Source organism: Megalobrama amblycephala, linkage group LG9 (assembly GCF_018812025.1).
Source record: "Megalobrama amblycephala isolate DHTTF-2021 linkage group LG9, ASM1881202v1, whole genome shotgun sequence".
NCBI lineage: Eukaryota > Metazoa > Chordata > Actinopteri > Cypriniformes > Xenocyprididae > Megalobrama > Megalobrama amblycephala.
The window spans coordinates 10,161,271-10,184,311 of NC_063052.1; the positions used below are offsets into that span (position 1 = coordinate 10,161,271).

The following is a 23,041-nucleotide window of genomic DNA, read 5'->3' on the forward strand; positions in this document are numbered from 1 at the left end:
AATATCCTCCAAATTAACTGTTGGCTTGAAAGCCATATTTATTACAGAAATAAAAACACAGGCATGTAAGTGCCATTTGAATTTCAAAACAATCAATGCCAATAAAAAACAAAAATGATTTCCATGTTGAATTCTAAGTGGACTGCAAAAAAATTCCAAAGTATAGTCATTGCAAATATGGAAATTGGAAAATAATAATAATAAAGGAATGAATACAAACAATTGTACTCATTGTAACGTTGTATTGCTGAGAGTTGAGAACATTAATTATAAAGTAGAAACTATTTTGCTTAGTCCTCCTTTACATTCAGCCAGTTGCTGAGACAGACCAGTCTGTTGACATTATCAGGGGACAATGTGGCCCTTTTCTTTTGAATGATGTGACCTGAGAGTGAGAACAGTCTCTCACAAGGCACCGTTGTAGCAGGGGTTGACAGATACTTGCATGCTATTGGTGCCAGCCTTGCATGTGTTGCTTCTCTCTTTTTCCACCACTGTAGTGGACAACCCTCCATGTGCAATTTGGGCTCTGCTTTGTAGCGGTTAAGACACTGTTCTATGGACTCTTCCTCTTCATCTGACTCTGAATCAGAAGAAACCAGCAAGACGGAGATCCTTCTCTTCTTTGGTGGCTGTTGGTCTGTTGTCTCTTTAGACTCTTGTTTTCCAGGACTCTGGGCCATTAACAGCTTGCTTAGTGAAGCCCACACCTCATTCCTTTCATCTTTGGGAAGACACTTTAGGTCTTTAAACCTTGGGTCAATTGCAGTAGCGATCTTCAGCCATGTGAGATTAGTGCTGTCCTTCCTTTTAGATAGGTCTGAAGTAAAATCATTTTTGAATTTAACTACATAGGCTGGATCATCCTCTGTGGACTCCAAAATTTTGAACAAGTGGCACAAGGCTGGCAATACCACTGAGCAGGAGATGTACTGCTCTCCTCCCAGCAGTTCAGTTACATATCTGCAATGGAAAGCACAAGATGTTGCTATTAAATGCAAAGAAACTAATTTTGTGCCAGTATGTAACATGTACACTTACACTCTCACACTCACTCATTCTCTCTCTCTCTCTCTCTCTCTCTCTCACACACACACACACACACACACACACACACACACACACACACACACACACACACACACACACAGTTGTATTTTATTTACATTACATTGTTCAACACCATATTTATTTCTTCTTCACCTTTTTAATAATGTTTTACACTAATCTTAACTTATTTTTATTTTTGTTTTACGCAGCATGCCTTGGCTGCGGGCACACACGCACACACAGATTGGGGGATAGTGAAAACAGACAAGAGACGGAGAAAATAATATTAATCTACCTGCAAGGTTCAAGTAGTTCCTCCAGCTTTTGCAGTTTGGCGAGCTCCTGTGTAGTCAACATGGCAACATTGCTCTTTTGCTGAGCCAGGGTAGTGGTCAGTGGAGATTTGTTTCGCTGAATTCGCTTGACCATCTCTAGGGTAGAATTCCATCTAGTCGTAACGTCCTGAACGAGAGATTCTTGTTTCTATCCACATGCAACTTGCTGTTCCATTAGTTCGTGAGCGTTGGATGGACTATGCTTAAAGTGCCCAACAATCTTGCGACATTTAGCTAGGACACTTTCAAATCCACTGCCGTGAATGGAAACTGTGACAGTTCGTTGCAAAATGTGGGCCGTGCAGGGCAGGTGTTCAAATGGAAGTAGTCTCGCGGCAGCAACCATATTACGAGCACTGTCAGTGCCAAGTGTGCTTAACTTGTCCTCGATTTTCCATTCTCTTGCCACATCGAGAAAATGATCTGCACATGCCTCAGCGTACTGTCGTTCCTCAGTTTTAGACACGGTTAGTGCGAATGAATGCAATTTCCATTCTTTATCAACGAAGTGCGCTGTGATGCCTAAGTAGTTGTCATTGCTCACAGAAGTCCAGTGGTCCCCTGTCAGTGCGATGTGTGTCGCTTGCTGTAACGTGTTCATCCTCCGTGCCTTCTCATCGTCATACAAAGTGTGTATTTTTGACATGATGGTTCCTCTTGAGGGCATATTGTATGAGGCGTCTCCGGATGCAGTTCTAATGATGTCCCGCAGTCCATCGTCATCTACTATGTTAATGGGTCGGCAGTTTTTAGCTATCCAAATAACCAAAGCATTCATTACCTTATCACTTACAGATCTTGTCATTTTACCACGAACGCACTCCTGCAATTTACATTGGCGAGGCCCCGTAGAGATGGTTTCGGTGGGGTGTTTTGCTTTTAAGTGATATGCCAAAGACGAATTACTTCTGTGGTAATTAAATTCGGCTTTGCAAAATGCACAGATTACTTTTGTTTTATCCACAGAACCATCCGGCAGAGTTTTATACTGAAACTTTCCGTCTAAAAGTCCTTCCTTGGTCTTATCCATATTTCTTTGCACGTTGAACACACATGGGCCACAACCAGAAATAAAAAAAACTGCAACCGCGTTAATTGCGTTAATTTTTTTTAACGCGTTAAATATTTCAAATTAATCGCATGCGTTAACGCGCTAATTTTGACAGCACTAGTTTATATATATTTAATTTCCAGCATTATTATTCCAGTCTTAAGTTTCCCATGATCTTCAGAAATCATTCTAATATGCTGATTTGCTGCTCAAGAAACAACATTGAATTCAGTTGTTCTGCTTAATATTCCTCTGTAAACATGAAATATTATATTATATATAATTATATATAATTTGTAACAATATAAAAGTCTTTACTGTCACTTTTGAGCAAATTTTCTATTTGGACCACTAGAAAACAAATTCTCAGTAAACAACATAGATGTCATGTGGGTAACAGACATGAGCATATTTCATAATATTTGTGTAACCCTTCCGGTTCTACTAGCACAGCTCCAAGTGGGATTCAATCTCGCGACTGCAGCCTCTAGCGTCAGTTGCTAGTGCTCCTCTCGAGGCACCAATCTAACCCCTCTGGTTCTACTTGCACCCTTCCGAGCAGGATTCGATCTGGCATTTCTGGCATGGGAGGTGGGCGCTACCAATGACGCTAAAGACCGCAGCCTCTTGCGTCAGTTGCTAGTGCTCCTCTTGAGGACAAGGGAGTAGGTTTACTTGCACAGCTCTTACTAGCTTGCCTCCGTTACACTCACCCCCTAAACTCACTCTCATCCAGGTCAGGGCACCAATCTACCCCTTCCGGTTCTACTTGCACATGCTCTGAACGTGATTTGATACGGCATTTCTGGCATGGGAGGTGGCCGCGCTAACAAGGACTCTAAAGACCGCAGCCTCTAGAGTCTGTTGCTAGTGCTCCTCTCAAGGCCAAGGGAGTGAGGTTTACTTGCACAGCTCTTACTGGCTGGCCTCCATTACACTCACCCACTAAACCTCACTCTCATCTGGGTCACGGCACCAATCTAACCCCTCTGGTTCTACTTGCACCCTTCCGAGCAGGATTCGATCTGGCATTTCTGGCATGGGAGGTGGGCGCTACCAATGACGCTAAAGACCGCAGCCTCTTGCGTCAGTTGCTAGTGCTCCTCTTGAGGACAAGGGAGTGAGGTTTACTTGCACAACTCTTACTAGCAGGCTTCTGTTACACTCACCCCCTAAACCTCACTCCCATTCGGGTCTTGTCACAAATCAAACCCCTCCGGTTCTACTTGCCCTGCTCAGAGCGGGATTTGATCCGGATGTGGCCACGTTAATAAGGACTCTAAAGACTGCAGCCTCTAACGTCAGTTGCTAGTGCTCCTCTCCAAGGCCAAGGGAGTGAAGTTTACTCACACGTTTCTTACTAGCTGGGCTCTATTACATTCACCCCCTAAACCTCACTCCCATCAGGGTCATGGCACCAATCTAACCCCTCTGGTTCTACTCGTGGGAGTGAGGTTTACTCACACAGTTCTTACTAGTTGGCCTCCATTACATTCACCCCCAAACTTCACCCTCATCTGGGTCATGGCACCAATCTAAACCCTCTGGTTCTACTCGCACCCTTCAGAGTGGGATTCCGCATTTCTGGCATGGGATGCATGCTCGCTAACAAGGACGCTGAAGACCACAGCCTCTAGCCTCTATTTCTTTTCTGTCAATTATTTTCTCATCCAAATTTCATTGTTGAGGCTGAATCCACTTAAAAAACTCCTGAGCACTAAATCAATCTACATTTATTTTTGGCAAATATTTTTTTTCTTTTGCTAATTTACAATTATTATTGAAGCACACAAAAAAGATTAGGCATAGAATAGGCATTTCTTGAAAAGAGCAGAAAGCTTTTACTTTCTCTCTCTTTTATGAAAGCTGAGCTGTAAAAAAATGTTGTTCTGGTATAAGAGAGGGAGAAAAAACCTGGCCTTATTTAAGAAGACAGCTCATTTGTTTTGGCCTCTTAAAGTCATGGTTGGGTCACTTAGGCAAGCATGGAATCTGGACAGCATCATTAAAAATTCCTGGTTTTTGTAGCAGAAAAGAAATGCACATTCATTGTCTTGCTCAAAAACATTCCTCTAAAACCTGGACTTTTTGGACAATGAGAAACACAGGCTTTGAAACTCTTTAACGAAAAACAACTTTAACGATTATGCTTCAAAAACATTGTGATTTTTAATTGCATAGCGGTAGGTGTGTGAGGGGATTTGAGCAGAGATCCTTTGAATACTTAAAACCATTAAAATTCCTGCTCAAAGGGAAATGTATGGATCCAGCAGAGCATATACATACCATTACTATCCTCTGATAAATATACATATATTCATGCATGCTTAATAAAAAGCTATTTCCCTGTCGACAGCATTTGAGCATACTAGTATGGATGTGTTTTTGTCTTGCCGTTGGGATGGAGTTGGTGCTCTTTGTGTTGGGTGAGGTATGTGCCGTTCCCTGAGGCCGAGCAGTCCTGAAATCGCATTCTTTCATCCAGGGCCATCCTTCAGGCATCCAGAGAAGAAAAAATATCTTGTTAATGCCTGGATGAAACCCTTCCACACATGATATGTGCGTTCTCTGCATGTTTGAGGGACGCCTTGCATCCCACCTGCTTCAAAAGACCAAGGAGCGATGCTGCTTCTGAGGACTCAACAAAAATTTTGCACGCCTGTAGGGAGCACATTACTTTATGTATACATATAGGAGACTGGGCTAGTTGTCATTTTTTTTTACTTTATAAGTGCTTACCTTAAAATCTTGACTACAAAAAAGCTATTGAACATTTCACCATTATTTCAGAAAAAAATTGCAGTTTATTGCGGTTCATGTGACAACTTGCCCCAATTATGGGATAAGATGTCAAAAAGGAACCTGCCATATCCTGCATATTTACATGGCTACCAAAAAATAAAGGTTATACATGGGCATGAAATATTGATTCTACTAAGAATAAAAGTCAGTATACAAAAGATCTGAAGAAGATGTCAGGGATGTACACAGAACTGTTTTCTCAAGGGAACCAGGGGCGATTTAGTCAAAACCCGGAAGACTAATTCGCCCCTGGTCCCCACGAGATTTTCCTATGGGGTTTTATAATGTTTTTTTGTTTTTGTTTTTTTTAATTTATGAGTAAAATAAAGCATGTGGTAAATATAACTTGATGATATTTGGATGTTTTATTTTTACAAACCCATACCAAAAACGTGAATTTTGAAGCAGTTATGTTTATTTTTGAAAATGTAACTAGTTCTGATAAGTAACTAGATAAGACAGTTTGCAGTGTGAGTGTGTGCAGTTTACGTTGTAGAACAAAACGTCAAAGTATCATCAAGCTATGTTTACTACAGGCTTTGTTTTACTCATAAACTGAAAAACCTCATTATAAAATCATATAGGAAAATCTTGAGGGAACCAGTGGCAAATTATTCTTCTGGATTTTGACGTTATCCATGCAGCAATCTATAGACTTTATGTAGCCCTGCCCCTTTTCAGCACTGTGCTCATGTTCTATCTTCTGGTTTGTATTTCCACAAGTCAAGTCAAGTCAAGTCACCTTTATTTATATAGCGCTTTTTACAATGCAGATTGTGTCAAAGCAGCTTTACATTGATAACTGGTACATAATTTTTGCTGCACAGCAGCTCTTAAAGAATAGGGTCAATGCAGGCAGATCAAAGCACAGTTGAATAAATGTCAAGAATACTGTTGAATATCAAATGTCAAGTCAAATGTCAAGTGTCCCCAACTAAGCAAGCCAAAGGCGACAGCGGCAAGGAACCCAAACTCCAACAGGTGACATCAGGTGGCAAACAAGTGGCAAATAGGTGTTAAAATGGAGAAAAAAAACCTTGGGAGAAACCAGGCTTAGTCGGGGGGCCAGTTCTCCTCTGGCGAACAGTGCTTTGTTACGAATCAGGTTGCTATCATAAGTCTGATAGGATCGCAACATTCAAAGTATTTATTTCAGTTCCATCCAGTTGAGGATCGTATTCATCAAGCCGGTATGGACGGTTTGTTGAGGAACTGTGCTACTGGCTGTCGTGTTGATGAGGCCTTCACAATGGATGATCTAGTTGACTCGATCTCTGCTGATACTTCAGGGCTCCGTTGTGGTCGTATCCAATTGAGGATCGTATTCATCCACATTCATCCACAGCATGAAGGTAAGATCTTACGAGTTTATGAATGAACCACTTGTTTTAAAATCTTCTCAGTCTACTGATACTTGTTATGACATCTGCTTCAAATATTACAATGCTCATGATAACTTTTGTTAACTCTACAATAAGTAAATCCACTACAGCAGCGAATTACTCTTCGACAGCGATATGCCATAGAAATATACAGAGCTACCGCAAAAACAGAAGTTCAAACACAAAATTGTGAAGTTGGCTGCACACTTGTTTCTTTGGCATATAAGGTCTATAAAAACAGCCAATTGTAGGCTCTTGAGCAACAATTATAAAACAAAACAATTATGAAACACTAAACAGTTCAAGAAACAGAAAAAAATGTAAAAGGTAACATACAGAAATACCAAACAATTGCTTGGGCTAACAAATACTGTTAATGGGATGCGTTTAAACACACTTCTAACATTTAAACACTACTCACAACTTGCTCCATCCCCGTTTATAATACATATCCATGTAATGAGAACATAATTTCAACTTACCTTGAGTTATGTTTTCTTCAGTTTTAAGTTGCTTTGGATAAAAGCATCTGCTAAATAAATAAATGTAATGTAAATGTAAATGTCATTGTAATGATAAATGATAAAATAATCCACTTCAACTCTAACTGGAGACACCTAAAAGGAAAAAAAAAATGACGCTGTCTATTAGGTAACTCAGAACCACACAGAAGACATAACATGATCCTTCCAGTGTCATGTTGTCTAAAGAAAATAGTGGCAGGTGAGTTGATGCCTCCATTTATCTCATTTGATGGAGGTCGAACCCTAAATAAAAAGAGCAGAATGACTCTCGAGGCCTGATTTTTGTTAAATTAGATGTAAAAAACCGACACAGTACAAAACTTTAAGGAATAACAAGCTAACAGGAGATTGCTCTCGAAGCCTCATTTGGAGAGGCCATGGCTGCTATTAGCAGGCAGCTGTGCAGGAGGCTGGGTAGAACATCTCATTACGCGGACACAAATCTTCCACTGCTGAAGAGAGCAACCCTTCCACTCGGCCCACTCCCACATAGTCGTGGAGAAGCCCCGAAGGCCACATTCAAAGCCACCGCATTAGATCACTCGCAGGCACAGCACATCGGATTGATAGCACAGAGGTTTGATGTGCTTCAAGAGGCTGCCCATTGGACAGTGAGCCAATTGCATTTATGATGAGGCAATCGGCCAAAGCGGCCCTCAGCGGAGATACGACGCACTGGCTCTTGAAGTTCAACTGTAGAGATGAGGGGATCAAGCCGGCAATCTTTGTGCTTTCCGAGGGGCCTCTGAATATTTGCATTTGTGCAAGACAGAGAATCCACAATCATTCTCCTCTTCCAGAAACAATCAGGGACAAATGTGGTCTGATGACAAGCATCGAAGTGGTCTGATGACTGCTTATCAGAAGACAGACTGTTTGAAATGGACCGCTGGCTAATTGCCATTGTTCTGGAACAGAGCTTTGATCATTGGGCTGAATCGTGGTGACCCCAAGGAAGATTTATTATTCAGTTTCGCCAAAGCCATGATTGTTCCTTTTCACCACGTTCTTTTCAGTCTAATAAATTGATTGTAAAATTACAGCATCAAGCATTATGATAACAACCTTCCTTCACAATAACTTGATTAAAACCAGTATAAATTCTAATAATGAGACAAGTCTATACCCATAAGTATAAAGAGTACACAGTAGACAACAGCATATTTAGTATCTAAGAAAAGAACATTCTAATTATACAGACCTTCATTAACACAGAAAGCCTAGTTGTCAGTTGCACAACCAACCATGAGCACCATCCTCCTGAGGTGGCAGCAGAAGTTTCAAGACAATAAAAGGATTTAGAGGATAAAAAAGAGGTATACTTTAAAAAAAAAGGTTCTAAAATGGGGTTTGTGCAGTGATGCCATAGAATCACACTGCAAATCCTAACTGGTAGAGTAATTGGTATGTGTAGGACAAACTTAAATTAAACAAATTAGTTAAACCTGATAATTTTAAGTTAAATGTATAAATTAGTGTTCTCAAATATTTCAAGTTAAGAAGGTTCTTAAGTAAAAAAAGTCTCATTCAACTTTTTTGATTTCTGACAACTTATTAGGGTTTACAGTAAATAACTCATTTGATTTGCAAGAGCTCAAAATAAAAAAGTTAATTAAATATTTTATGTTAATTGCTATCAAAATGTATGAGTTAGCTAACTCAGTACTTCAAGTTAGGAGCAATTAACATACATGAGTACTACAAACTCAAAACTCGATAGTTCTGCTTACTTAAAATTGGGAACATCATAACTCAAAAAGATTGGATGTAACTGATTACATCAATTTTTTTAAGTTAGCCCAACTTATTCAGGTTTACAGTGCATCATACTGGGTTCCCCAAAGGACCTTTCAGTGAACAGTGCTGAAAAGAAATTGTTTATTAGTGTGAAGAACATTTTAATAATCTGAAGAACTTTTTTGCAATCAGGTTAATTAATGTTAAATGAATACTGTTATTCAATTTGATATATAACATTTACTCAAAATGTTATAATCCATCCCGCATTCTTTTATAGCTGCCACTTGACATGCAGTTTAGGGATAAGTTTAGATGTAACTTTAACCCTTAAAGGTGCCCTAGAATTAAACACTGAATTTATCTTGGCATAGTTAAATAACAAGAGTTCAGTACATGGAAATGACATATAGTAAGTCTCAAACTCCATTGTTTCCTCCTTCTTATGTAAATCTCATTTGTTTAAAAGACCTCCGAAGAACAGGCGAATCTCAACATAACACCGACTGTTATGTAGCAATTAAAGGGGCCGCAACCTGAATGGGCGCATTTCTAATTATGCCCCAAAATAGGCAGTTAAAAAAATTAATTAAAAAAAATCTATGGGGTATTTTGAGCTGAAACTTCACAGACACATTCAGGGGACACCTTAGACTTATATTACATCTTGTAAAAAAAAAGTTCGATGGCACCTTTAAATGCATGAATTTTTCACCAATCATTATTACATATTCGGGTCTTTAGCGACCCGAACATCTATCTAGGTCTATGTATATCTAACACGGATGGATCTCTATCTATCAAAATAATATAAAACTCTCTTAATATTAGAGTAACAATTACAGAAGAATAAATTAAAGCATTTGCTTGGAAGCTTGGAAGGGTTCAGTTTGAACAGATGTTTTATACCATCATCACTATCATCATCAGAGCTCATTTCCCAGTACATTCAGCATCTGGCTCATATTCACAATCTTAAACATATTCTCAAAACTATAATTTTCAACATCTTCAAAATTTTGATCGCTGACAGCTTCTTCACCAGATCCACCATCAAGTGACAGTGACACTAATATCTGATTGCATTCAGTACTTGCTCTGCAGTAAATCACTGAGCCATTTTCAAGTTTCTTTTGTTTTCTGCCTGCAGTAACTATGAGTGATAGTAGTGATAGTCAAACATCAAAGATTCAATTATTCTTGTGCAGAATAAATATACAGTACTTACACTGTTATACACCTCGGGTCGTTAGTGACCCTATACAATTTTTTACAAAAAATGAATGGGAAAACAGGCAATCTTTCATAATTTTATTTTTTTCTTATATTGTTTATAATGAATTGTTTGAGGAATACTAAGAAGTTTGATGTCTAACTTTAAAAAAATGAATGAGGAGGAGGGTAGTGAATGATGTCCCGGGTCCCTAAAGACCTGAGGTATGCGTTTAAGGGTTAATTTATATCATCGTTTGAGATTAATAGCTGAAACAACACTGTATTACAATGTAAAAAGTGTGACAGCATTGAGCTTTACCAATGGGACCTATGACAAAATAGATTGGAAAACTCTGGTCTATTCCACCTACACCATGAGGAGGAAAAACCCTACAAGGGTGTTCACCAGTTTGAAAATTTATTTTCATATAAAAAGACACTCTATGAAAACAGTAGAGGACTACTTTGTACAATCTTATGTATAAAAAACTTAAATGGTGCAAGGAGGATTCTCTGTGATAGCCATCTTCTTTAGCCAATGGGATTGTGTGTGCTGGCAAGGGGAGGATCCAAAAGTTTCAAACATGTCAAGCCATGAAGAAAACATCCTGCATATCAGGAAGTCCAAGGAAACATATTCATTCTTCAGTGCGTCCACACTCAGCTGTTCACCATTCATTTTTCGACGATCATCCTCCTCACAAAAATACATCTCATAAATTTTATGTGACTGTAAGGCCATTCTCAAGTTTTTTTTTTTTTTTTTTTTTTTTAAGAGTAAAACATAAATCTGTTCAAAACATAGTTAGTTTAAGTAGGATTTTGGGGTGTAATTCTCCAGCTTCAATAAGTAGGGCTCTGTAAACGTCTATGAAAAAAACCCAACACTCATATACAGAGACAGAATTAAAGTGGAATGACAGAATGTTGAAACGGTTGATGACTGCATCAGACAAAATAGCATTGAAAACAAAACAGGCACTGTAAATGAAGCAGGGTTTGTGTACAGCTGCGTGGTTTGTCATACTGATCTTTCAAGACAAGGCTACAAATCGCTTTTCTCAGCACAGAAAGATAAATGAACTTACTTCCTTTCACCAAAGATTTTGTCTAAATTCCAAACATTTAAAAATTAAAATATGATTGGCCGGTGCTAATATACGCTGCGTCCGAAATCGCATACTAAGTAGGTACTACATTTGAATTTACTTCAAATTCAACTATAATTTTGGGTAGTATGAATGAAATTTGGATGTACTACGTCCACTATGTTGTTATTGTTATGTGATCTACCAGCTATGTCACTTCACTGGCATTCATAAATCCTCTCCCATGAGGCCATCGAATGCGCACTTCAGAATCTCAGCGGAAGTAGAACATCATCCGACGATTTTTCACCTACTGTTTTTCACATACTTCACTTTTGTTTCAGACGCAGCGATACAGTCCAAAGACATTTGAACCTTTCCCCTTTTTTCAACACATAACCTTGATGCTTTGGCTTCTTTAGGAACTATTTTCACTGGTGGAAACATCTGCAAACAAACTAGTCAATTTTAGTCAGAAACTAACGTTACGCAATATTAACTTCTTGTTTATTGAACTGTTAAAAGCAATATCACAATCACTCTACAGTAATGAATATCAGCACAACTGTGATCATCTTTTGCCAAAAAACAATCTGGCTCATGTGATATTGCTCATATATCCTAAGAGAGTAATATTCAGCCTTTCTTGACTGTGAGAAGGGAGATGAAAAACTAGTTTTAATTGCCATGGTGGTTTGGAGATATTTCATGGGGACGAGGCAGCCCATGTTCCCCATTAGTGCAGATTACTTGCAAAGGTTGAAATGGCATGCTCTAGTCTTGCCATCTGTGCCTATATGATATGCTGACTTCAGGGATCTTTGAGCAGATGAAATTCGCGCCAAGTAAGAAAATGTCAGGACAAATCGTTATTCCCCCAAGATAATTACCACACCTTTTTCTCTCCATCGTTCGCCCTCTCTTTCTCACTTTCCGAGTCTCCATGTGGAGTTACATCAGCCAGCACAACTAATTAACTGGTTATAAAGAGGAGCGGGTTGGCAAAGATGACCTCTGCAGTCTGCTTAGCATTAAGCCAACTGTCAAACTCCACAGTGCAGAAACAAATCGGAATCAATCACTGGTTTTCAACTGAAAACATCACAAAGGGCTACTATATGCAAGAGTGGAAATGTAGAACAACTTTAAGATGGAGAAGAAATGTGGAAACTTAGCACCATCCCTGACAGCAGACCTTTGTGTTGGTTCAAAATGGAAACGCTCTCAGCTGGAAGTGGATAAGCACATTCTGGAACACCAAAGCTCTTTATGACTGGAATGTGAATTCTTTTGCTTGCTTTGTGTAGGATGGATCAAAGATGCTTCCCTGGCGTGAACGAATGCAAATTTGACATTAAATCGCACATACTGTATAGCACAATATTTTCTGTCAAGCATTTTGGAAAACCTAAATAAAACACAATCACACAGCAGCATGACAATAAAGACCTACTTCCACCCATAAAATGATACCTGAAGTTTAGAAAAAAAAGGAAAAAAAAAATATATATATATTTTAGAAAATAAAACAAAAAGAATAATGGACTAAAATAAGAATATGAGTACAGTATGCCTGATGCAGAGAAAAAAAAATGCAGAGGATGGCACATATTAATGAACGCTTTCAAAACTTCCTCTCCACTGAAAAACAAAGCAAGAAAAAGGGAAACGGAACTTGAACCATCCAAGGAATGAGAAGACAGAAAGGAGGAAAAAAAACCCTAAGGGGTTATTAAACAGTGTGCGAATCATCAGTACTGATTTTTTTTTTTTTCCTTGTTATTCCTCTATAAAAAGAAGGGTGCAGAAATATTATTTTTTAAATTCCCAAATCATCAAACAGGTGAAAGAGAATCCTTTCTGGAGTAAAATCAAGACAGGAAACAGTTTGTTAAAAATGTTTTACCATACTCTCCAGGCCCCACTCTTTCATTTAATGTCTCTGTGTGAAAATATAGAATAGAGCACTCTTCATCTCTGGTCTGTCCTCAAACCTGTAAACAAGTACAGAATCCTTTAGAACACGTCTTGCTGAAGATCACTGACGGCGTGAGTACGTAAGAGGGTTTAATTGTCTCTCAGTTTGTTGTAGGCGTGTGTTCTCTTCACACTTCAGTCTGGAAGTCTCCTTCGGATGTGTCGGGTGTGTTGACGGAGGATGTGTCCCAGGGTTTACTGCGTAACTCCAGTCTGTCCTTATGTTCGCTGGAGCCACACGTCTGCTCAGGGGTCATGGTCTTAAAGCTGTCCCAAGATCGCTGGTCATCTGTGGTGGACTTGTCCTGAATATGCACATACAAGAGGAAAGAAAAAAAAAGAAAAAATTAAAACCTGAGCATGAATGCCACTCACCTTTTTTAAACTCAACCATTCTCTTACAAAAAGTATCATGGCAAGAATAGTTTTTAAAATTTCGCATATTTCCAGGAAGCCATTGTGTATATATATATATATATATATATATATATATATATATATATATATATATATATATATATATATTATTATTATTACAGTGGTGGCTAACCCAAAGTTATAGGGTTAGTATACACACTACCATTCAAAAGGTTGGGGTAAGTTTTTTTTTTTTTTTTTATTAATATTTTTATTCAGGAAGGACACATTAAATTGATCAAAAGAGACAGTAAATACAAAGGATTTCTATTTCAAATAAATGTACTTTTGAAGCTTCTATTTATCGAATACTCACACACACACAAAAAATATTATCTTGATTTCTTCAAAAATATTAAGCAGCACAACTGTTTTCAACACTGACAAAAACAATGTTTCTTGAGCAGCAAATCAGCATATTAGAATGATTTCTGAAGGATCATGTGACACTGAAGACTGTAATGATGCTGAAAATTCAGCTTTGCCATCACATTTTAAAATATATTTTATTTATTTAAAATTGTAATAATATTTCACAACATTACTGTTTTTACTGTATATTTTACCAAATATAATGGCATGAATATAAAATATGAACATAAATCAAATGTTTATTTATATATGATGAATTAAATATTCAACACTAAAAAAAAATTGTTGGTTTAACTTAAAAAAGTAAGTTGCCTGGTTGCCTTAAAATGTTGAGTTCATTGAAATAGTTAATACAATGAGTTAATACAACTCAAAATATTATGTTATCTAAACAACATTAATTATTGAAGCTGATTTGACAAAAGAAAAAAAATTGTAATAAATCATGAAAATATTTTTTTACAGTGTACATATACACATTAGCTACCACTGTAACAACAAATACCACATATATATATATATATATATATATATATATATATATATATATATATATATATATATATATATATATATTTATTAATTTTACAGTGCTATAACAACCACTCAAAGCTATGGTATTCTGCCAGAAACTATTACTACCATTGTAATTTTTAGACCTGCCAGGAGCATCGTAAGGCTGAAAAACAACATTTTATCTCGTCTGGGACGTAACTAATGGAAATGTGCTCAGGCATTTAAAATTTGCATTTAATGCGCCTGAATGCACGTTACAACAGAAGCATAAAGACTAAATGGCGTTATAGTCTTGCTACATTACGACTTGTCTATACAACATATGGGGCGACTTGATCATTGGCATTAGTGGTGGTCTGTACCGCGTTTTATGCCCGGCTATTCCAGGTGTTCATTACTTCAGATAGCCAGAACACATATACTCTCCATCCCATTGAGACTAATGATGTATCCTACAGCTATACGGCCTCTTAATGCTAGGTAAATTACATTATACAGTAGTGGCAGATTAATCTAATCACACAGAGAGACTGGGGAAATATGAGGTTAGAATTGTGAGAATATATATATAAAAAAGAGAGAGAGAGACAGCCAGAGCCAGGCCACTCAAAGGGGACTCTGTTGAGACCTGACGAATTCATCTCACTATTCCCCTCCTCTCGAATCTATTCCCAACTTCCCCCGAAAATGAGATGTATGAACCTGCATATCTCGAAACGTTCGAGGCGATCAATTACAGAGTTGCTGTCGGCTCCCCCTCAGCTCAAACGCCCGCTGATTGCGCGTGTGCCGGATTGGGAAGATTGGAAAACACCACGTAAATGACTTGTCTGCGGTATGACTGACAATAAGTTTCTCTGCCTCTCTCTTGTTCGTGAGTGTTTGCGAAGGGGGAGGCTTAAACTCGAGCTGTGTGGGTGGGTTTGCCGGCTACCATGGAAATGGAAATATGAGCACACACACACATTCATACACTAAGCTCACGCAAGCACATTATAACAATATTTTCAAGCAGAGCAAACTGAATGTCTTCTCTTTTGTCTCTCATTCACAACCTCTGGAAGAGTTTTTTGGCTCATGTAAGCAAGTTTCCATCCACAAGGGGGCGATAGCAGCCTGATTATAATTCACCCAATGTAACAGGCTGACAGTTGGCAAAATGGATACAAAAAGCATAATCTGGCAGCCAATTTGCATGCTAAACGCTGAAGAAGGAACATTTTGTCGAGCAGAAGTGTTGTTAATGCTGAAGCGGAGCCTGACTTTATTCCTAAGAGAATGCTAACGCGATTATGCTGCCCTTGCGTATTTCCTTTTCCCTCCATCTCTCTTCCTCTCGATCGCTCCACTCGCAACAACCTTCCTTCACTTCCTCTAGCTTTCTCCATCTCTCCTCGTCAGGCCTTTTCTACTTACACTCGAAGAATTCTTTTCACCTCCGGCAGACGAAATGCTCCATCGCTTTTCCCTCTGTTGCAATAAAAATGAGGATGGGAGGAAAGAAAAATAAAGGAAGAGAGACAGAGAGGAAGAGAAAGACAGGCAGAGAGCACAGAGCGAGAGAGAAAGAGAGAGAAAAAGAGGGAGGATCACAGTCACTCAACATGTCTGAGGGGAAGCGATGTTTGAATTTTTGTTACCTTGATAGAGGCTCTTGGAGGCTTGCGCTCTCCCATCCCCCATATTTCTTTTGCACAAAGACAGAGACAACTTAAACGTCTACAGCACTATGCTCAGCATATGATAAGAGAGGTGACTGCTAACTTCAGCATGTATGAACTACGTTGGACACTGCAGTAGAGGAAGAGGAAGCTTCGCACTGCGTGCCAAAGGGAAGGAGATTCTGTGATGTTTTGGAGGCAAAAAGGACATGGAGATATTTCGAAACCTACTGCTTATACCTTCTAAGGCATGCTTACTGAAATAGAACCTTATTAGTGACCTTTGGAACGCTCTATACAGTATGTGGAAACTATATGCAGTGACTTGGCATGTTGCTAAGCTAATGACATAAAAGTATAAAATAGTAAAAAAAAAAAAAAGGAAAGTAAAATATTTCATTTTAACTAGATTAAAAAATGTTTTTGGTTGTCCTCTGTACTTGCATTCTTGAGTACTGGAATTGAACGTGGACAGTTGATGATGCTACGCGAACACAATGACGCAACATCGTTCAAGAACGCATGCTGAGAAACGGGCATAGTTTTAATTTGTCATGTGTCTCCTAGTATATATACATATAGATATATAATGAGTCAGCCTAATAAATTAGCCAATCAAGGGCCAGATTTACTAAACAGGGCAAATTAGCGAGAGAGCGCAATCCCACAAAAAATGCCGATGGGAGTGAAAAGTTCTGCGGGTGATTTACTGACAATGCGCACATTAAATGACACAGATGGATCATTTGCATAATGACCAACACAATCTTGCTTTTCTGGCATGCTTTTTTTGGGGTGTTAAATAATGGCGCAAATACCATTAAATTGACTAGCTCAAACCTTAGTAAATCACCTTGCATGGTTCATCTAAATACTCTCCGCCCATAAATTTAGCATCTGAAAGGGAAACACCTACAAATGCATTTACAATAAGATCAGCCGCAACCCTGTCCATGTCCATTTAATAAATCCTGACAACAGTTTATTAACACCAAAAACGGGTTTGCGCTGGCGCAAGCTGTTAATAAATCTGGCCCCAAATGTTGCTTCCTTCCTTTTAAAATCAGGAGAGCACCTATGCTGTCTTAGTAGGCAGACGTTTTGGAAAAGAGCTATTCTGTCTTCATAAATTCTGTACGTAGTCCTCATAGAGAACATTATGGATTCTTATAGAGTTCAACAATGGATTTCACTCTTTCATTCTCTCTTTTCTCTCTCCTGAATGTGGTCATGGGTATGAATGACATCACGTATAGTCTGTGTGTCTGAACTACCCTATAGTGCTGTTGAGGCATATGAAAATAAAAGTACTATTATTCGAATCACTCAATCCTCATACTTTCCTTCATAACATTCCATCTAGCATTTTTCATTTCATTAGACCACAAAAGTTTTTTACCCAAGAAAGATTCACGTATGTATCTCTCCTCTACACAAAGACACTCTTTGGACTAGTAATAGGTGAGTGCAGAAAGCAAGGAAGGTACAGCAACACAGCAGTGACCACAACCTACAGTATGTGTCCAGCACACAAATGAGAAAGCACAGGTCAGAGAAGAAGTCGACTGTTGCACAATGAAGCAAAGGAAAGATGTGAAAGGAGCAGTGTCTACAGCAGGAGGGCAGCGGGGGAAAGCAAGTTTAGTCGCCGTGGGAGTTCTGTACTGGTCTAGAAGTTCCTATGGAGACTATAGGTAGGACCTATGAGAGCTGTGGCTTAGACACAATGCTCTCTGGATGAGATTTTTTTGTTACCTTTTCTCTGTTTGTCGCCGTTGGGTCTGCTGACTGCCTGGCTACAGTCAAACTATGACAGAAAACATGTAATTTCAAACCAAGGAAAGACAAAGACAGGCAGCAGTGCATTATGACAAAAACAAACAAACAATCAAAAAAAAAAAAAAAAGCATGAAACAACCCAACATTTTTAAGAGCGAATGGATTGAGTAAAACAACATGGTTGTGCAACACAGAACAGGAAGCAGGATAGAATGACAAGGCCTCTGTCAGAGATGAGTGTCTGGGGTAATGGAGCTATCAAGTCATGCCAGAAAGATCGTATTTACGAGTTGAATGCACATGAATGCCACCACAAAGTGGTAAATACGAGTGGGGAAACTCTGAGCCCCGATATGAGTTGGGGCGTGTCAGTGAGAAACATGGGGGAATACCACAATACTTAAAGGTATTTAGCAGTGAGATTGTCAGGCTTACGAAATAATTGCCTGCACAAAATATAATAGTGTTGCCAAGTCTGCGGTTTTCCTGTGGAATCGGGCTACTTTTACACTGTTGCCACGGGTTGATTTTAGTCCGCAGGTTAAAACGACACCCCCATAACCCCTCCCCCACCCCCACCCCCACCCCCGCCATCTTGCTCCAACGAAAGTGACTTGAACGCACCTGACGTCGACTTCTCAACTCGTAAATACAAACTTCAGAGGAGGACTTGAAAGCACGATAAATTCACTAAACATTTGTGCCGCTTTTGCCATTTGCCAATGACAATTTGACTCTCTTTTCAAAATGAACAATAGTGTTATGCGAATTGTGTTAACTGCCATTTTTTGGGGCATATTTGAATTTGAATTAAAATTTGCATAATTTTATACTTTTATACCTGAACAGTTGTTAAAACATGCATATAAACAACACAGTTTTAGTGAATTATCCCCTCTACATTTATACATTAAAGGACAAAAAGGAGATATCAGTGAGCTTTGGGGTCTCCAAACCTGAATAAATGGCCAGAATTTTGCCATAATGTACAGATTAGACCATTTGTTTCAGTGGAATACGTATCTTAACTTCTAAACAGTATTAAACATGATAAATGTTGATGTATACGGTCACTTTCATTGCATACATGACCTCTGTGTTCCCTCCATTATAAAGTCATACATTATGTATTAAGGATAATGCGCTAAAAGCCTTATCTGGTCTCTCTGCCATGACAACCATTGCTGAGTTATACTGCATTATGTCAGCTTGGCTAATAGTCTGTAATCTATTCTATTCTGTTCAATGTTAAAAGAACCACAAAAGGGCAAAATAGACACAAAACTGTCACTAAAATTAATATTATCCCTTCTATACCATGATCCAGATATGAGCTGGGCTACAATACAGCAAGAACAGAGCCCAACATCGCAAAATCTGCAGACATGACATATCTCACTAATTACGTCTTAATTGGCACAGACTGCAAATTAGCATTTTGCTGTGTGTGTGTGTGTGTGTGTGTGAGTGTGTAAGAGTCCCATCCCAGCATTAAGCCCCTTCATTAAGCTGTTTGATGGTGCATCTGCTTCAAGTTCGGTCAACACAATACTTTGTAAAGAAAATATCATTTGGGGGCTAATTTTGTGTGGACAAAAGGCAAATGCAAGACCACAAAAAATCAGTTATTCAATTAATGCCATAGAGGTCTCTAGATGAAGCTCCAACAAATAAGAAAACTCGTTACAAGAGAGAGAGTGAATATCGGGGAAAGCATATATCTGCTACTCGCCTTCACTTGAGCAAATTGTTTCAAACAACTTCACAGTTGGGCTCTGATACCAATAATTCAACTCAACTGCAGGGAAACAGTTTCAACGAGGCACAACCAAACACGCTAAGATTAGGTAAACACTCAGATGCACACTAATACACACTTATAATATCCCACACACTGTGCGAATACTGATAAACGTTAAGAGCATAACCTTTAAAGCAAGACAATTACAGTATAAGATTCATGAGAACACAGTTACCATATATTATCAGTGCTATAGGGTTTTGAAAGTTTTAATGAGCCATTTGTACTAGCAATCAGTTTGATTAGTAGGCCTACTAGTTGATAGAGGTCATAAAATGTAATCATGCTTTGGATTAAACTTTCTAATTGCAGATGAAGGCCTTTTACACCTAGACAGTAATTTAAGTAGGCGACTCAACTTAAGTAGGATATATATTTTTGCTGCAATCACATTTTTATAAAAAAAGCCAGCAATGTTGTCAAGATTACAAATGAGTTAGCCATAATGTATTTTACCATGAACAGTTTGCAACAACAACAAAAAATATTGTTGCTAGAGTGTTTCTGGGTTGTTGCAAGATGGTTACTAGGGTGTAAAGCCCTCGCCTCAAAAAACTAAGGATATTCAAGTCTCTACTCTACAAAGCCCTATGACATGCACACAAAAAATTTATGTCATGGCCATGAATTAAGAATTTGTTCCCACAAATTAAGAATTCGTTCTCTGGTTTTAGTAAATCCTGGCCACAATTTATTAATTAGTTCCCTCATTATAGTAAATTGTGGTTCAACTAATTCATTGAACAAATTATTACAATGTAGCCATGATTTAGTAAAATGAGGAAAAAATTAGAAAAACATGCTGACATATTAGTAAGTCTTGGGAATGAATTGCCATGATATACATATTTGTACGGGGCTCCATACTACTCTGTAAAAAAAAATAAAAAAAATAAAAATCCTTTAAAATTTACAACAAAATACTATGGTTGCACTTAGGGATGCAAAGGGGCAGATTTCCAGAATTTTTGGAAACTTTCTGTAAATTTTTGGAACGTTTCTGGAAATTTAGCAGAAATTTTCCACCCCTTTGCATCCCTAGTTGCACTTAATTGTAAAAACAAAACAACAAAAAAACAAACACTGTCGAAATAACATAAAATGTAACAACCAAATGTACAGAACTAATTACTAAATAAATGACTAAACTTTTTCAATAAAATATTTACATATTAAACATGGTGACTCATATATTTTTACTTCCAAAAACATTTTTTTTAAAAATAATTTACTGTAAAATTTGCATGCATTTTTGAGTATTATATCCAAATAAACTATACATTATATGGCAATTCATACTTTTTACTTCCAAAAAACATACATTTTAAACATCAATCCTCATCCTTGCAAGGAAGATTTTTTCATCCAGTGCATTATTAGAAAAATGCCTAGAAATGCATAATTTGAAGCATCAGTCAAGTCCATAGCAGTTACGTGTATAAGTTTAATACTTAGTGTTAGGGGTTTGTTCAAATCTTTTATTATTACTAACCCCGCACATATATTTATGATGTTTACCCTTTCATTCAACAGTCAGTGGGAGTAAGAGCAGAAGTTTTCAGTTAATACATATTTCAAGAGCCAGAATGTTGCCTTCCTCTGCTCTCAAGTTCCCCGCTGTGTTCATTTGTAGGATCCCCATTAGCATGAATAGATTGAACACAGGGTACCGGTCCTTCATCCATTTGGGACCATATGGGGTGCCTCCGCTACAGCTATCAGCCCAGGCAGCATCTTCACTTAGAGGTTAACTGCCTTTCAAACTGCATCAAGCTCCGTTCGCACTAACATGAGCAATTTAACAGACTGCAAGTGACTAAGGCGCCTCCACTGTCCCCATAGAAAAAAAAGAACGAGATGAAGTGAACCCGTGGTACGAACGAGAGATTGAAGTCAGAGTATGTAGGAGGAAAATAGAGAGAAAGATGATTAGAAGGAATGGACAGTGTCTGGAAGGAGCCTTTTTTTTTTTTTTTTTTTTTTTTGATGTGTTAGAGACCCACTAAGCTCACTGTCCTCACCAGCTGTTAGAATGATCTAATGGGATAAAAGTCAAGTCTAGAATAAGACAGCAGGGGAAAAATGGATTAGATTTTTCCCGAATGTGCACTCATCTCTTTACCGGCCCACACACACACATGACATGTTTCTGACCAAACACACTTCATCTGAATCACCTTGTTGCCGGAAGAGTATGTGCGTACTTACCGTATACCGATCAGTTTAATGCAGATTTGTAGCTACATTGAGCAAAATTAGATTTTATGCATTTATGATCTTTTACATAGTTTATTTTGATAAATTTAACTGGTTTATGTGAATTTATATTTAAGGTTTTGTTTTAAAGAAAGGGTTTAAAATAGCACAAGCACAATGACAGAGCAAGGCTGTGTGATTTACAGCAGTACATCACAACATCGCAGGGAATATTCCACGCCGAGTTAGCACAGAAAAAACATGACCTAATGTGAAAAAACACCCAACATTTAGTCCTCTACACCTCTTAGACTCTACAGGATTTACACTGCACCAATGAGAGCCTCTATAAATCAAGGCCCTGTCACACGGGGCTGGGAATACAGGGTCTGGTTGACATGCTTACGTTGGCTCTCTTTGTAAACGAAGCTCATTCTCCGTGTTAAAGGCTCGGATTGTCGTGGTGGAGGTGGAGGAGGAACCTGTGAAGGTGGCCGGATTGTTAGAGGGGTTTAAAGACTACTGACATGGCACTTTTTAGCATAACTTTAATTTTTGAGGTAGATGTGGTTTCATGAGGTAGACTCGTCTTGAGGGGAAAATTCTGCCATGTTGAATGGCTGAATCCAGCAGGATTACGATCCACTGTAAAGGCAGTTAAATAGTGCATTTATGTCTTTTAGATCAGTTACCTTCATAAATGTGAAAAAAGCTACTTTATGAATGAATTTTTTCACTCACACCAGTCCTGGCCTGAAGAAAATTCATAAAAATTTCATAGGCACTGGGTTGTTAGAATAATTACAAATGTGCAATTTTATTTTTTCAAACTCTCTTGAACACCATTATTGCTGTAATTATAGCATTGTCAACATATTCAAAGACCTGTGGAATGAAATCAAAATAATTTTATGCTGCAATTGCTTTCCCATTGGGAATCAAAAGGCAAATGCTAAAAAGCGTCAGGACTCATCAATACTGTCACAGAAGGACTCTGTATACCATCAAAACATTTATATGGAAAGAGTTTTTCTGTAATGTGAGAACATGAATCTCTGACAGCAGGGTGTCCAGATGTTTTAGACTGGGGTGGCCCATGTAAAGAACAAACTCATTGTTGAGAAACATATTCCATCTT

At 38.3% G+C, this 23,041-nt stretch overlaps 2 protein-coding genes across 20 annotated transcripts in view; both read right to left on the reverse strand.

Moving 5' to 3' along the window:
- Positions 1-290: 290 nt before the first annotated feature.
- Positions 291-1,479, reverse strand: LOC125276072. The gene is made up of 2 exons (XM_048203490.1): positions 1,346-1,479; positions 291-963 (listed from the first exon to the last, which is right to left on the reverse strand). Exons 1-2 carry the CDS (start codon positions 1,477-1,479, stop codon positions 291-293), a joined length of 807 nt encoding a protein of 268 aa, XP_048059447.1.
- A 9,018-nt stretch (positions 1,480-10,497) lies between these two features.
- The window catches only part of adgrb2 (adhesion G protein-coupled receptor B2), a 350,264-nt gene continuing 337,720 nt past the window's right edge, over positions 10,498-23,041 (reverse strand). For 10 of the 19 annotated variants that reach the window (XM_048201534.1, XM_048201532.1, XM_048201535.1 and 7 more), the window contains 2 exons: positions 15,883-15,936; positions 10,498-13,466 (listed from right to left, as the gene is read on the reverse strand). In XM_048201534.1, the coding sequence (XP_048057491.1) occupies positions 13,290-13,466; positions 15,883-15,936 (231 nt within the window). In that variant the 3' untranslated portion in view covers positions 10,498-13,289. Of the gene's footprint in view, positions 13,467-15,882; positions 15,937-17,882; positions 22,386-23,041 lie in introns of all 19 variants that reach the window. The other 9 variants (XM_048201538.1, XM_048201537.1, XM_048201536.1 and 6 more) reach the window with 6 other exon arrangements.